General features: G+C 36.2%; 1 protein-coding gene across 2 annotated transcripts in view; it reads left to right on the top strand.

The window, feature by feature from the left end:
- smash (smallish) overlaps positions 1-14,943 on the top strand; it is an 89,002-nt gene that overhangs the window by 52,038 nt on the left and 22,021 nt on the right. For both annotated transcript variants that reach the window (XM_089088223.1, XM_089088222.1), the window contains exon 11: positions 11,557-11,704. In XM_089088223.1, the coding sequence (XP_088944349.1) occupies positions 11,557-11,704 (148 nt within the window). The remainder of the gene's footprint in view (positions 1-11,556; positions 11,705-14,943) is intronic.

Genomic DNA, 14,943 nt, shown 5'->3' with positions numbered 1-14,943 from the left:
GGTAAAGTTCTAAGAAACGTCAGTGCGGTTTTAGGAAGGGAAGGAGATGTGGCAACCAAATTTTGATGGTTAAATTAATAATTGAGAAATGTCTGAATCACCACATTCTTTTAGTCCTCAGTTTTATAGATTATAAAAAGGCATTAAATTTAGCCGATAGAAAAGCTCTAGTGAAGGAACTATCCTTGTATGGTATGCCAGATAAGAACATTAAAGTGATTAGTGCTATGCGCAAGGACAATATTGCTGCGGTTACAGTAAGAAGCAAGGTTAGCAGCTCGTTTTGTGTTGAATCAGGAGTTAGGCAGGGTTGTGTCCTATCCCCGTTACTATGGACTATTTTGATGGAATTTGTCCTAAGGAATATGGCAAAGGCTATGGGAGAACATGGAATCAATTGGGACAGTAAAACTCTCGGTTGTCTTAGACTGTACAGGTGATTCGAGTATCCTAGATAAATATGTTGAAATGAATGAATGTTTGGATGCTTTGAGAGTCCAGAAGGCAAGAATAGGGTAACAAGAAGATCGATCAAGTGGATAACTTCATTTAGCTGGGTAGTGCTATCAGTAAAGATGGTGGATGCACTGAAGATGTTAAAAGTAGAATAGAAATGTCTAGGGAGTTTTTTTCACAGATGACAAATTTTGAAAAAATGGGAAGATAATTCTTCGGAGCAATATTACAAAACTGGAGATTACAGTAATGACAGTGGTCAAATATTGTTCTGAAACGTTTGCACTTCGGAAGGTAGAAGAAGATGTGTTAATTGTTTTCCAGAGGAATTGTCTACAGATAGTTTTAGGTACCCGTTGTATTGATTGTTTTTCAAACTATAAGCTGTACGACCCCTTTTTGTAGGCCTAAAACGAAAGAAACATTGAGATGGCCATGCTACATTTTTTTGCCATCTATTTGAGGCTAAAGGAAAAAAAGAGGGCGTCCCCAAGTGGAGTAGGAAGACTTGATAAGCAAGGATTTAAAGGAAATTAGAACTTCGTGGCAGGGGATAAAGAGTAAAGTTTCGAATAGATTGAGGTGGAGGAGGAGCGTGCACAGCCGTGTTACCCTCAGGCGGCATATTTCGAATTTTTGGGCAAAAAAAAACTTTGAAAATTCACCAGTTTACTGGTTTTTTAAGCAATTATTGTGGCTTTAAAGACTTGTTATGTTCTACAGGCTCGTGTAAAATTAGCAAGCTCCCCTTCAAAAAATTATTAAAATTCAGGAGTTTGTTTAATGTATGTATTAACAATTGGTGAGTTAGTGGTAGGTAGAGTAGAAGGGCAAGGCCATTTTGAGCCAAATCTATCGCCGCTCCTCCTAGAAAAATCATCTTAGTTTTATCGCTTTACAATAATTAAAAAAAGAACCACATTACGATAACAAAATTTTTCCTCTTCAACAGCCAGTCCATTTTGAATCCATGGGCTCGTCTTCCCGTCAAATAAGGAAGGCAACAGTAATTCCAAGAGAATTAAGTGCTTTCTGTCGGATATTGAAAGGATGTAAGACGACTTTGAGACTATTCAACTTTTGACTCTGAATTCTTAAGGCATGCTATGTAGGGTTAATTGACCCAAGCCTAAAAGTGTGATTTGAAGGGTAGACTAATATAAAAAGAAAAGGAATTGGGTTTGGAAAGGAGGGAAGGAAAACTTGATTTTCTATACTCCTATAGTCGCATGTACGAATGCAACCAAGACCGACCAATGACGATGGGTGAGGGGTAATTGTAGGCCCTTTGCAAAAAGGACTTGTCTCCTTGGGGCAAATTTCCCACTCTACTATTGAAATATTTACCTATGTCTATTAGTGAGATTTAAAATTTAAACTATTAAAATAGCTGCATATATAACTATGGGGAAAATTGTGAAATAAGTGAAAGAAAGTGACTTTTCTCTCGGGAGTTGCTTATAAGGTGAGATGCTTTAAAGAGAAAAACTTGTCTGTCATTATTAGATGTTTCTAAATGTCCTAGAAAGATTCATTTGCTATGTCAACAAATGGGATCTGGGATCGGGAGTAGGGATCTGGAAATCATCTCCTTTAATTTCTACCAGATTATCTATTTTTCCTATAGCTCAATGGTTCCATTGCAACTGAACCCCGTGTAACCCTCACGTAACTGAACCCTCGTGCTACTGATTACCTGTTCAACTCAAACCCGTTCAACTGAACTCTCATGCAACTCAATACCCGTACATATGAACTCTCGTTTAACAAAATCCAGGTGCTACTCAACTCCCGTTTAACTGAACCCTCATGCAACTCAACCCCGTTTAACTGAATCCTCATGCAACCCAACTCGGTTTAACTGAACTCTCGTGCAAATCAACCCGATTCAACTGAAACTCCATACAACTCAATCTTCATTCGGTTCAATAGCTGTGCAACTCGGCCCCATTCAACTCAACACTCATTCAACTCAACTCCCGTGTTATTCCTCTTGCAACTCAATCCCGTTCAACTGAAACCCGTGCAATTAAACCCTCATTTAACTCTACCCTTATGTAACTCACCCCTTTTAACCCAACCCTGTTTGGCTGAACCTCCTTTCAAATCAACCCCATTTAACAGCCTGTTTTGTTAAAGCAAAACAGGCATTTAACAGCCTGTTAGTGAGAAGAACTGACTCAAATGAAATATCTTTATTTATTGGCTAATTCTCTTGTGTTGTATATATATATATATATATATATATATATATATATATATATATATATATATATATATATATATATATATATATATATATATATATATATATATATATATATATATATATATATATATATATATATATATATATATATATATATATATATATATATATATATATATATATATATATATATATATATATATATATATATATATATATATATATATATATATATATATATATATATATATATATATATATATATATATATATATATAAAAATATATATATATATATATATATATATATATATATATATATATATATATATATATATATATATATATGGAGAGAGAGAGAGAGAGAGTTGCATAGTTATGCAACTATATTAAATTAGTCTCAATACTAAAATTTTATTGCGGAAACAAATTTATGGGAATTTTAAAAAGCGCTGGAAACGCTGATAATTCTCTCTTTTCTGTTTTATTTCTTCAGTACTGATAGAGCACTAGAATATCATAGAAAGATGTTTAAGGTCATACCAAAGCTAATATTAACATTTACGGGCTTTTTATAATTTCGTCATGACAACACCATCATAAAATGCCTTATGGCACCTAAATCCGATTTTAGTATCATTTCTGGAGTGTAAGGGATTGAAACCATAAAATTTCTATCACTGAAATCTGCATGATCGAAAACTTTTAAACTGGTGTTTAAGATCCCCATATTGAATACTTCCCTTCCCAGTCACCTTTGCAAGTGGAAAAAAAAGAGTCTTGAAAAAACTACCAAGTAAGAAAAAATATCATTCAAATACAAAGCTAATTCGTTAATAATATATGCTTTTTATTTTTATATCAATATTAAAATTAATTGAAAAACAAATACGTTGGAATTCCGAAAAATACTTGATGCCTCTACGTGTCTTCTTACTCTTTCTTTTTTTTCCAGCACTAGTGGGTCATTGAACATGCCAGGGACTCTGAAATGAGTAACCATCCAAGGTTCTCGGAATTAGCGTTTTATTTTCCCCGCCTCATAAAGGCGTGAACTAACTAGTCACTGATTTTGATGTTACATGGCATACTTCACCCGAAAGCTCCAAACAAAAAAGACGATTAACTCACTATTCAAACCTGCTTCTAAGTATAATAATCGCTACCGTCACAATCTTCTTTTAGAACATTTTTTTTCTTGAAGCAGAAATTTGGTTTCTTCCCAATATCTCTCAATTTTTCTTCAAATTCTTTCTTACTATTTGGCTGATTTTCAAAAAAAGGCGGAAAGACCCCCTAAAAGTTATGGAACCTTAATGAAAATCACACCATCATATTCAGCTTATTAGATACCCATACTGGAGAGTTTTCGAGGTCCTTTCTACAAAAATATGTAACTTTGCAATTTTTGCCACAAGAAATATCATGGTGGCGTGTTTTTTTTTTTTTTTTTTTTTTAATGGGTTTTCGTAAACACCCCATGGGACTATAAAATCGGGGGTGGGCGAGTTGGAACGGAAATTAAAAGTTCTAGTGCCCTTTTTAAGTGACCAAAAAAATGGAGGGCAACTAGGAAAGTCACCCGAGCAAAATTCTGAGATAGCCATTTTGTTCAGCATGGTCGAAAATATGATCAATATGTCTTTTAGGATGACTTAATCCCCCGAAGTCCCCAAGGGGAGGACTAAAAGTTATGAACTTTACCCAATGTTAACATATAGTATTGGTTATTGGGAAGTATACAGAAGTTTTCCCGAGGGTTTTTTTCTGGTAGTGGGGGGGGGGGTAGGGGGTGGTGTTGGAGGATCTGTCCATGAAGGAAGTTTTCATGGGGGAAGGGAAATTGCCATGAAGGGGGGGGGGCGGACTTGCCAGCATTATTTATTGGTTATTGGGAAGTATACATACATTTTCAGGAAGGATTTTTTTCTGGAGGGGGGGGGCTAGAGGAGGTTATTCGGGAGAATATGTCATTGTTAGTGGTTTATGTGGGGTATAGAACGTTGCTTTTAAGGAGGCGTTTGATGTTCAAGCATTATTTAAAAAACGATAAGAAATTAAATAAAAAAAACACAAGGTTTTTCAAGTGAAATTAAGATGGAACATCATAACTGGAAATGAATAGAAATTATAACTTATTTGAGAGGGTTCTCCCCCAAGTCAATACCTCGCTCTTTACGCTACAGTTTTTTTTATTTCTTTCAAAAGAGCTATATATTCTAATTAAACGGCCTTTGTGATTCTGGGGTTTGTGAATAAAATTTTTTTTTTTACTTTTAACGTAAAGAGCGTCTTATTTACTAAGGGGAGAACCTCCTAATAGACGTCATAACATATACGTAATAAAAAAAAAAATAATTAATAAAACAAGCGATAGGGCTCAATAGCAATCGAAACTTTTAAAAATGGAATTTCAATGTCAATAAATGTATAAAAAGAATTTGTTTATAATGCTGATTCTAAATATAAAATTTTTATTAAGTTTAGTATTACTCATCAAAGGCTATGAGCCTGAGAAAATTTACCCGATTTTTTAAAGAGGGGGGAAACATCCCCTAAAAGGGAAAGAATTTTAATGAAAATCAAACCGCAGATTCAGCGTATCAGAAAACCCTATAATATAGGTTTCAAGCTCATATCTGCAAAAATATGTAACTTTGTATTTTTTGCCAGAAGAAAAATATACGAATATAGAAGTTAGTTACGTAAGTTAATTTGTAAATTACGTCATAACCAAATTTAGAGACATCCATTTAGCAAAAGAAAATAAAAATTTATGCAAATTTTGTTTACTTATTCAATGACGGTGAGCCAAAATAAAAGCTGCATTAACTAAAAACGATCAGAAATTAAATAAACAAAACAAGTTTTTTAAACTGAAAGTAAGGAACAACATTAAAACTTAAAACGAACAGAATTTATTCCGTATATGAATGGGGCTGTCCCCTCCACAACGCCTCGCTCTTTACGCTAAAGTTTGACTCTGTCTCACAACTTTATTTTTTTAAACAATAAACGACTTTAGCGTTTTTTTTATTTAATTCCTAGACTAGAGACTGCAGCCTACTAAAATTTAAGCCCGGCGAGAGCCTTGGATTGAGTTAAGTCAAACAGGGTTCAACTAAATGGGGTTGAGTTACACGGGGGCTCAGTTAAACAAGGGTTCGGTTCCACGGGGGCTAGTTAAATTAGGCTAGGTTGCACGGGAGTTCAGTTGAACGAGGGTTCAATTAAACAGGGTTGGGTTTCACGGGGATGATTCAGTTAAATGGGGTTCAGTTGCACGGAGTTCAGTAACACGGACACCTAGCTCAATACAAATATTATATGCTAGACTACTGTTTCAGTGTGGATTCAGCTTGGTGCCATAAACTAAGCATGTATTATCTGTCAACCCTCCTCACATAAAATAGTTATAGGTACATGCCAGAAGATGTCCATGCCAGGGTCTGCGAAAGTCGTAAAAATCATGAAAAATAAAATAAATTAAAAAAAAATTCATATACGCGGCTGTATTTTCACTTTTCCTCAGCCTCTAAAATATCGCTGCGTACAGACTTTAATAAATTGCCGTGCTTATGAATACAAAGAAAATGCGATAAAAACTTGCCGTTGATCAAGACAGCTACTCTGAAATTTGTTCATGGTGTTTATTATAGAATTTATCATTCAAGACAACTAATCAATAAGATAATTTTAGGTTAGAAAACACAGGATATTCTTAACAGCTAAGAACTTCACAGAAATAGATACACGAGAAACCTGTGCTTCATAGTCGACAAGCATAACAAACCCACTGTAGCCTATAGAGACTATAAACAGGACTGTAACCAGACGGAGGACTGTAACTTTGAGTTTGTTCCTTTAATGTGGAAATATCCTTTCTTTTTTTGAAGAAAGAAAGAAAGGGTTTATTCATTAACAATAAACATAACAATACCTGAAGCAAAGCCTGAATAAATTTCTTCAATTTATTGGTACTTTTCTGGTCATACTTATAACATACACCCCTCTTCTTGTTTGGTGGTCCTGTAGTCAGTGGCGTCTATTTGGGGGTAGGGGGGGCATTTGGATTTTAAATAAAACCTTGGGGGGATATTTTCGCTGAAAATGCCTTATGGTATTTAATTGACAAAAACTGAAAAAAAAAACAAATTTGCACCCTGCCTCCCACCTTTGATTTGGAAAAGTACATTTTACCCCCTAAATTTTCCTGAATGGACGCTGACTGCCTATAGCAGTCACTGCTTGAAATTTTTCTGAATGATTCTGAATGCCTATAGTGATGGTGTTTTTCAGTTATCGTATATGTAAACACATTGAATAGACAGTGCTTTACATACACTTCGTAAAATATTTACATTTTTCGTTTTTATAAAGGTTATGCTAGCTTTTAACTGCATTTAAGCTTTGTTGATACATCTAAGATGCCCAATAATTTTTATCAAAATTTTGATCGAAACACTTATCATTTATTATTTCTTAGTTAGAATTTTACAGACTGTCTCGAAAACAGTTCCACAAACAGGTTTACAAATAATAGTACAGTCAATCTAGCGTCAAATAGGACTCGACCGCAAACAAATTGCAACAGAAATGTTTTTTACACCATCTTGTAGAGAAAAAAAAAACTGTACAACATGTCAGAAGTTGAGAAACCCAGTGGGGTGCAAAATAAGTGTTTTTAGCGTTTTCCGTTTTTTTTCTTTTGTTGTTTTTAGCGGAATTTTTCCGTTATCCTAGAGCTTAGCATTTACTTCATGGGAGACATGTTTCTGAACTAGTTTTGTGTGCTGAATTCTAATATAACATCAGATTCAAGTTATATCCCACCGTTAGTGTTTCACATTCATCACCAAACAAGAAATTCGTATTTCGTGGCCATATTTCACTTTTTTCGTCCTTTGGGGCGAATGAAGTCAGGAATAACTTCGCCCTATCGACTGAATACTATATTTTTGGAAAGTTCCGTACATTCTAAGATTGTCGTCGTTAAGGTTTAACAGCATATACGGCCATCTAGCGGAAAATTTCGTAGCGTATTTCGCTAAGGTCGGTGTTGGAACCCTTGGTCCCAGTTTTGTCAGATAAATATCGCTCCCAGGTTCATTTCTTTGGGCCCCTTCATTATTTTCCTTCTTTAAGTAATAAATGTTAATTTTCCTATTATTTTTTTACGCCATTTTGGGTCCTCTTAACTGCGTACGCGTTTAATTCACCACGAGGGAAAAAGTGCGCAGTTAGGGAGATTGGCCAGTATATTAGGAGCCCTGGGATTGGCTGGAAAGATTCATTTACCACCCCTAGTAGCCCTCACGGCGTGCTGCGGTTAGCGGGCTGGGAGAATTTGTCCTTTTTCAGTTCGGTTCTTTTTATACTTGTAACTGTGAATATAGTAAGAATTTTTCTATGTACCTATTTTACTTTTCAGCTTAGGCCGAGACTAAAGGGTTAATTAGAAAATCTTATCGGTAAACTTTGGCTTTAAATGTGGCCATAGACCACCCGACGTCAGACGATCTGATCGCTATTAGGCTGGCTTGTCGACGGATCTAGTTATTGAACAAGAGCTTATGCGCTCGTGAAAACATCAGGCGGACTGACTAGGGGTACGGGCATGACCGAAACTCAGAGGTCGCTGTGGGTCTTAGCACGCCCAGCCTGCTCTGCTGTTAACCTCCTAATGGAAGATCTGACGCAAATTCTCTATGGGACAAGCGAGCAGCACAAGGAGAACGCAGGCCCCAGACAAGAACGAGACTTCAAGGATACGCAGGCGATGGTCACGTACTTTGAAAATGGCTCAGCATTCGGAGGGGATACCCAGCTTAGAAGCATTGCTACCGGTTTGACTGCATATGAATCTGCAAACGTTGACTGTGCGAAGGCTGTCGGGATAAAAATCCTTGATGCTATGACTGTAAAAGTGGCTATGTATTTTGTATGCCGAATAAAGGAACCGGCAGTCCAGATACAACCAGAGCAAACAGCGATAGGAGATCACACGCGACTGGATCCATCTGTGCTCTTCCACCGCTTCATTATGTTATCTAAAAAAACAACACTTCCTGAATAAGAGTACTTCCGGTATAAACTTTGTTCGTATCCCACTGCTCTGTTTGACAGCTCATTTATGCCGAGAGTGCCCAACAAGGCTGAATTCACCAAGGCCATTGCACTTGCATGCAAACTCGAAGAAATTCCGTGTGTGCTGAACGACGGGACACACTACGTACTTGACGGCGCATCTCTATTGCACCGAGTCCCATGGATAAAAAATGACACGTATGCGGGTATCATACAGAGCTACTCCCTGTATATTTCGCGGAAGTACCCTGGCGCAACTGTTGTTTCCGATGGGTATGATAGTGGACCTTCCATCAAAGATATGGCCCATTCGTATCGTAATCGAACGATTGGTCGCGAGGTTTTCTTCACGAATGACATGTGTTTGAAAGTTAAGAAAGAAGAATTTCTCGGGAACAAAAAAAACAAGTCAAGATTCATTAGTGCGCTTGCAGTTCATCTCCGGCAAAAAGGCTATTTTGTAGTCCAAGCCCCCAGTGATGCAGACGGGCCTATTGTAAAAGCTGCTATTGAATCAGCTAAACAGAAGGTAACTGCCGTTATTGGAGAAGAGACGGATCTTCTGGTCGCTCTCTGCTACCACTGTGGTGTCTCCACTAACAAGGTGTACTTCGCCCCAGAGCCAAAGAAAAATAAAGAGTGAAGGTGCTGGGATGTTCATGAAATGAGAAAAAGATTAGGCCAAGAAGTATGTGGTCTGATCCTCTTTGCATATGCATTCCTTGGGTGTGATTCTACATTCCTACGTGTCCACAACATCGGAAAAGGTCTTACCCTGAAAAAAGTGATAGAAGACGAAAGTTTTCGAGCATCTGCCAAGGTCTTTATGAAGAAGGCAGCAACAAAAATCGAAGTCAAGGAAGCCGGAGAAGACGCACTTCTTATAATATATGGTGGAGAGAAGGGGGGAAATCTGAACGAGCTTCGAAAGCAGCGCTTCGAAAGAAAGCTCGTCACAGCAACGGCCTTTGTTCACCCAGAGCAGCTACCTCCCACATCCAACTCTGCAGCATTTCACAGCTATAGAGTTTACTTTCAGGTACACGCCTGGAATGACGACCGTAATCTAGAATTGGACCCTCAAAAGTGGGGCTGGAAGGACCGAAATGGTACATTATACCCTGTGATGACGGACCTATCCCCAGCACCTCCCCAACTTCTTAAGATTGTTAAGTGTTCCTGCCGTTCAAACTGCACATCTGCTCGGTGCACTTGTGTCAGAAACGGCATGTCTTGCACTCTCGCGTGCAAAACTTGTCAGGGAGCAGAATGTGATAATTCTCCCAAATCAGAGGATCTCATCGACGATCTCGACGACGAAGTTTCAAACTACACTGCCAGTGATTAATGTCGCAAGTCATTTGAAAAGTTGCCTGCCTTTTACCGATGTGATTTTTGTTACCTGTGATTTTAGTCAGTTAATACATTAAGAGAAGATTGATTATTTTGAAGAAACCTTTTGGTGATGAATGGGAAACACTGTCGGTTGAACATATCCTTGATCTGATGTGATATTCGAGTTCATCGCATAAAACTACTCAAGAAATGTGGTCAAACGACTATGTTATAATAGAATTGCGAACTTCATGAATGGTGATGAATATGAAACACTTTTGGTTCACCGTATCTTAAATCTGATGTAATATTCGAGTTCAGCACATAAAACTACATCAGAAATTTGTTTCCCATGAAGTAAACTCTAAGCCTTGAGAAAATCGAAAATTTAGGCTTAAAAACGAAAAATAAAACACAAAACGCTAAAAAACACTAATTTTGCACCCCGCTAGGCTTCTCAACTGTTGATATGTTGTACAGTTTTTTTTTCTCTACAAGATGGTGTAAAAATTATTTCTGTTGCAATTTGTTTGCGGTCAAACCTTATATTGACTGTACTATAATAACAATATACACCGCAGCCTTGGTTGCCTTTTGACTACTAGTAAACTTCTGTCCATAAATAAAATGAAAAGTTTTAAAAATCTAACTGGTTTTTGTGAAAGCGATTTGCCCGCGATCCGGTTGAGCTTTGTAACAACAGGATAAGATTTTTGGCATAGCAGCCTCCCGATTCGGACCAGGATCAACTGTTATAGAGACCTGTCACACAAAATAGGTTTTTTTTTTTTTTTTTTTTTTTTTTTTTTTTTTTTTTTTTTTCTAGTCAGTCTGCTAAGACGAGGATAGTTCCAACCAGTGAAAATGAATAAAATATTTCCGCCGAGACCTTTGCTCAACTGTCCTCAGTGCATAAATAATAAAAACAAAACTGTAAAAAAAATAACAAGGAAAATAAATATAAATAGACTGTCCAAAACATCAAATAAAATGAAATATACCCTTTCCGTGTAACGGTGAAAAGATAATTGAACACAAAATTCGATATGTGATGATTTTTGTGAAGTCTTATTTTTTTATTTAATTTTTTAAATAAATTTTCTTATTTAAGCACTTCTGATTGAGGACAATGAGCAGTAAGCTGTTAGCGCTTTCTTTAAGTAAAAAAAGAAGAAAAAAGAGCAGAATGACTAAACTTCAAAGTAAGATTTTAGTAGATTGATTGCCAAAAAACAGGGCTAAAGTGGCTTTGTAAGAAAATGCAATAAGCTCCCTCAATGCTTGCTACAGTAGCTTCTTCTCTAATGTTAATGTAGTATTAAATATTTTCGCTAATATTCCGCGACTTGTCTTAAAGTTCTCTTGTACTTTGGGCAGAAATATTGAATAATAACATAGTCAATAATGATTCAAATATATATATATATATATATATATATATATATATATTGATTTGTTTAATCATTCTAGCTCGGCAATTGTACCGCCAAAAGAGGCACCCCGAAGAATGCTACCCAAGGCTCCCAGCGTTGACTATTTAGATAAGGATATATCAGGCCTAAGACCCGTCAGGAAAGAAGACGGTAGAAGAGATATTAGCAAACATTGGCTGGTTCAGGTTAGTCTTGTTTATAGATGCATTAGCCAAAGTATATTTGGTAAGAAACAGGTTTCTATGTTTAATACCAGGGAAACGAGCTTTGCTCGGTAAAGTTAATTTTAGACGTAAAAAAGGGTCCGGCACATTCCCCCCCCCCCCGATACAAAGGCTAAGGTATTTTCCAATCTCTACTGGTCAAGTTTCCCCCTTCAGTTGTCACCCCTGGCAAGTGTACAGGCTGGGATATTCCCTTCTAATCCTGGGCAATAAATTTATTTGGGCTATATCTTGCAATAAATGTTATCTGGTTTTACAAACGACAAGAATAGAACGAAGTCTAAAACAAAAATTTCTGCATCTGTAGAAAGGGCTGTATAAAAATATATATTATGAAATAGCTTAAGTCACTTTAGGTAACTTGTAATCCTCCAGGGACTTCATTATGCTGTGCCTAAATTATGCTGATGCGATGCAGAGTTAGAGTGGGGATACTCATCACGACAAATTTTTACTATTAAACGAAGAGTCCGATGCCCAGTTGAGTGACATAAAAATTGTATTCCTCGGTTAGAAATATAAAACATTAGTAATATATATTTATAATATTATTATTTATTAGCATTTATTAATATAATTAGTATTTTTTTTGTGTGTGTGTGTAAAAATGAGCATGGGGAGGGGACTGTTTACCCTAAAATCAGCTTTGCTCTGAAAAAGAGGGCACTAGCACTTTCAATCTCCAATCAAATGAGTCCTCTTAGAAGTTAATACGACCATCGTCTTCCATTTGAAGCGGTCCTGAAAAAAAAAAAAACACAATAAAAAAGGAAAACGACAGATTGAAGCGTTATTGCTCTTAAGTCTAGCCAACGCTAGAGCGTTACCTCTGACAAGATAGTGACGTGTGAAAAACGAATATTCCTAAAAGATTCAGGGTTAAATTTGAACAAGAATAACTTCATACAAATTTTTATTATTTACTCTGACACAGGGAGTGCAATCCGATTTTAAAAACTTCAAAAATATACTGAAATTTTTTAAATCAAATTTAAAGACTTCTTAAGGTAATATTCGAGTCACAAGGACCAGGTGTAACTTTTCTCCTGTCAAACGCGAAATGATAGAAAAAAAGGTAAAATGATTAAAAAAAATCAATGGAAACAGTTAGAAAATAAAGTTTTTGATATCTTTTTTGCTAGCCTTGTCTAGAAGACCTAAATAAATTTTTACTGTTCATTAAAACCCTGATCACCATACACCCAAAGTACTAAAACAAATTTGTTATTCAGGTTTTTTGTTCTCCTACAATATTTAGGTATTGTACCGTGTTGCACTTTCATTACCCTAGCCTAGGGGCACCATATACGGAAGGAGGGTGACGCCCTCAATTGCCCCATTCATTTGGTAAAACAAAAATGGGCCAATAGAAACATATGACGTAAAATCACTGACAACGGATCAGTCTCAGTTAGTAAAGAAAATAGAAAATTAAGTATTTTTAAGAGGAATGCCACCCAAATTAATCAGTAAAAGTTAATGTCCAATCGATAAAATCCGTTGCCCACTGGTTCTCGTTGTATAAACTGATAGAACTCGAGTGAAATTAATTAATAATTTAAGCTTTCTCCTATAGATATTTGCCCTCCCCCCTTAGACTGTGAAAACAGTATTTTTAAGTGTTTTCATTGAAATGAGGCTTTTTTTTTACATTCGTTTAACAAAATTGGCTAAACAACAAAACATATCCCCTAGGTTTTGAAATGTATCCCCCTCTCCACTTTTATGAATGATGCCACTGAAAGCATTAAATACAATAAAGCATCAGGTCAAAGAAGACAAAAAGCTTACATCCGTATATAGATAAATATAGAAAAGTAATTCCTCATGACTGAAAAGGTACAAGTCCTACCATGTCACTTAGCACCCTTCCATCAACTTTTTCTGGCAACATAGGGCTTCGGGATAGAAGTTTCCAGCTTATATATCTCACAGCTTGTTCTCTTACGCTGAACTTGAACCTAAAAGCTAGCGGCTAAATCGCTTTTATCTAGAGCCAATTAGAAAACCGTAACGATGCACATTAATTTGACAGCTACTCAGCTCTTTGCTGATTATTTTCCAATTTGGAGAGCTGGTATGTTGAATATTCTAAAGGAATGTGTCCATTACACATATGTTATAAAATCACAAATCCAATCATTGTATAGAACATTTCTCGCTCTGTCTTTTGATATTATTTACGAGAATATCGAATATAGTTCTTTAGAGAGCAAACATGAAATCAGTTTTGGAGTTTATCGGCAATTTCGGAGAAAAAAAAGTGACGGCTTTAGTTTTTTTTTTTTATTCGTTCAAAATATTTGTCTCTGTCTCTTTTACAAACCAACAAAAAGACCGAGAAAATCGTTCAAGTCAATCGATCGAAAAGATAGCCAAGCGTCTTGGACATCTTTGGGCCTTAAGCCGATTGGAGAATAAATTTCTGCCCTCTTTCAGGTGTCCCATATCGATACAACAAATCTTCAAAATGTTTTGTTTTCATTGAGGTATGTTTGACCTTAGCTTTATGCCCTGTAAATTTCAAGCATATCAGGGATGAAACAAAATTTGGGCTACTTTTCGAGTGGCACAAGATACAACTTAAATTGATTTAATTTGTTTTTATTTTGCTTGCTTTCTTTAAGTAAAATTCTTTTTTCAAGTAATTGCTGTACTTTTTTTTGTTGGGGGGATAGGGCTAGCTAAGACTTAAAGACACGTAAAATACTGCCAGTATATTGAGTGGTAGATTTGGAAAGAGACGCAGGAAAATATTGTGTTTAGCTGTTAACGTCACAGATCAATGCCCCCTCTTTTTTAGAATTATTCGTCTTCATATAGGTTCCTTGGCACTGTCTACATGTAACTTTAAAGCCGTTGGATTTTAAAATTTGCGTCCACAAAATTGTAATTATTTTAACCTTTTTTGGGCTGGTTTTGGCCCAATACTTGGTCTAGACTCGCGGCTTTTATAACGAACTTTTTAGCCCTTTTTGGGTCCCTTAACTCTCTCCCGCCATCCAACAAAACGTGCGATATCCCTAGCCTTGGTAGTAATACTTAAAAATTTCAAGTCAATCGAAAAAAATCTATTTTGACCATTTTTGGGCTTATCCTAAATGGGGGTTGTGCCTTCGTGCTAAATTTTTTCTTTCATACCAGGGTCTGTTTGGCCGGGAACGAACAACTTTAAAGTTCGATCTGTTTCGAAAAAAAAT

Source organism: Artemia sp. Qi Xiang Cuo, chromosome 4, assembly GCF_049724085.1.
Source record: "Artemia sp. Qi Xiang Cuo chromosome 4, ASM4972408v1, whole genome shotgun sequence".
NCBI classification, from domain to species: Eukaryota; Metazoa; Arthropoda; class Branchiopoda; order Anostraca; family Artemiidae; genus Artemia; species Artemia sp. Qi Xiang Cuo.
The sequence above is the reverse complement of the archived record's forward strand: the minus strand, read 5'-3'. Positions and strand labels throughout refer to the sequence as shown.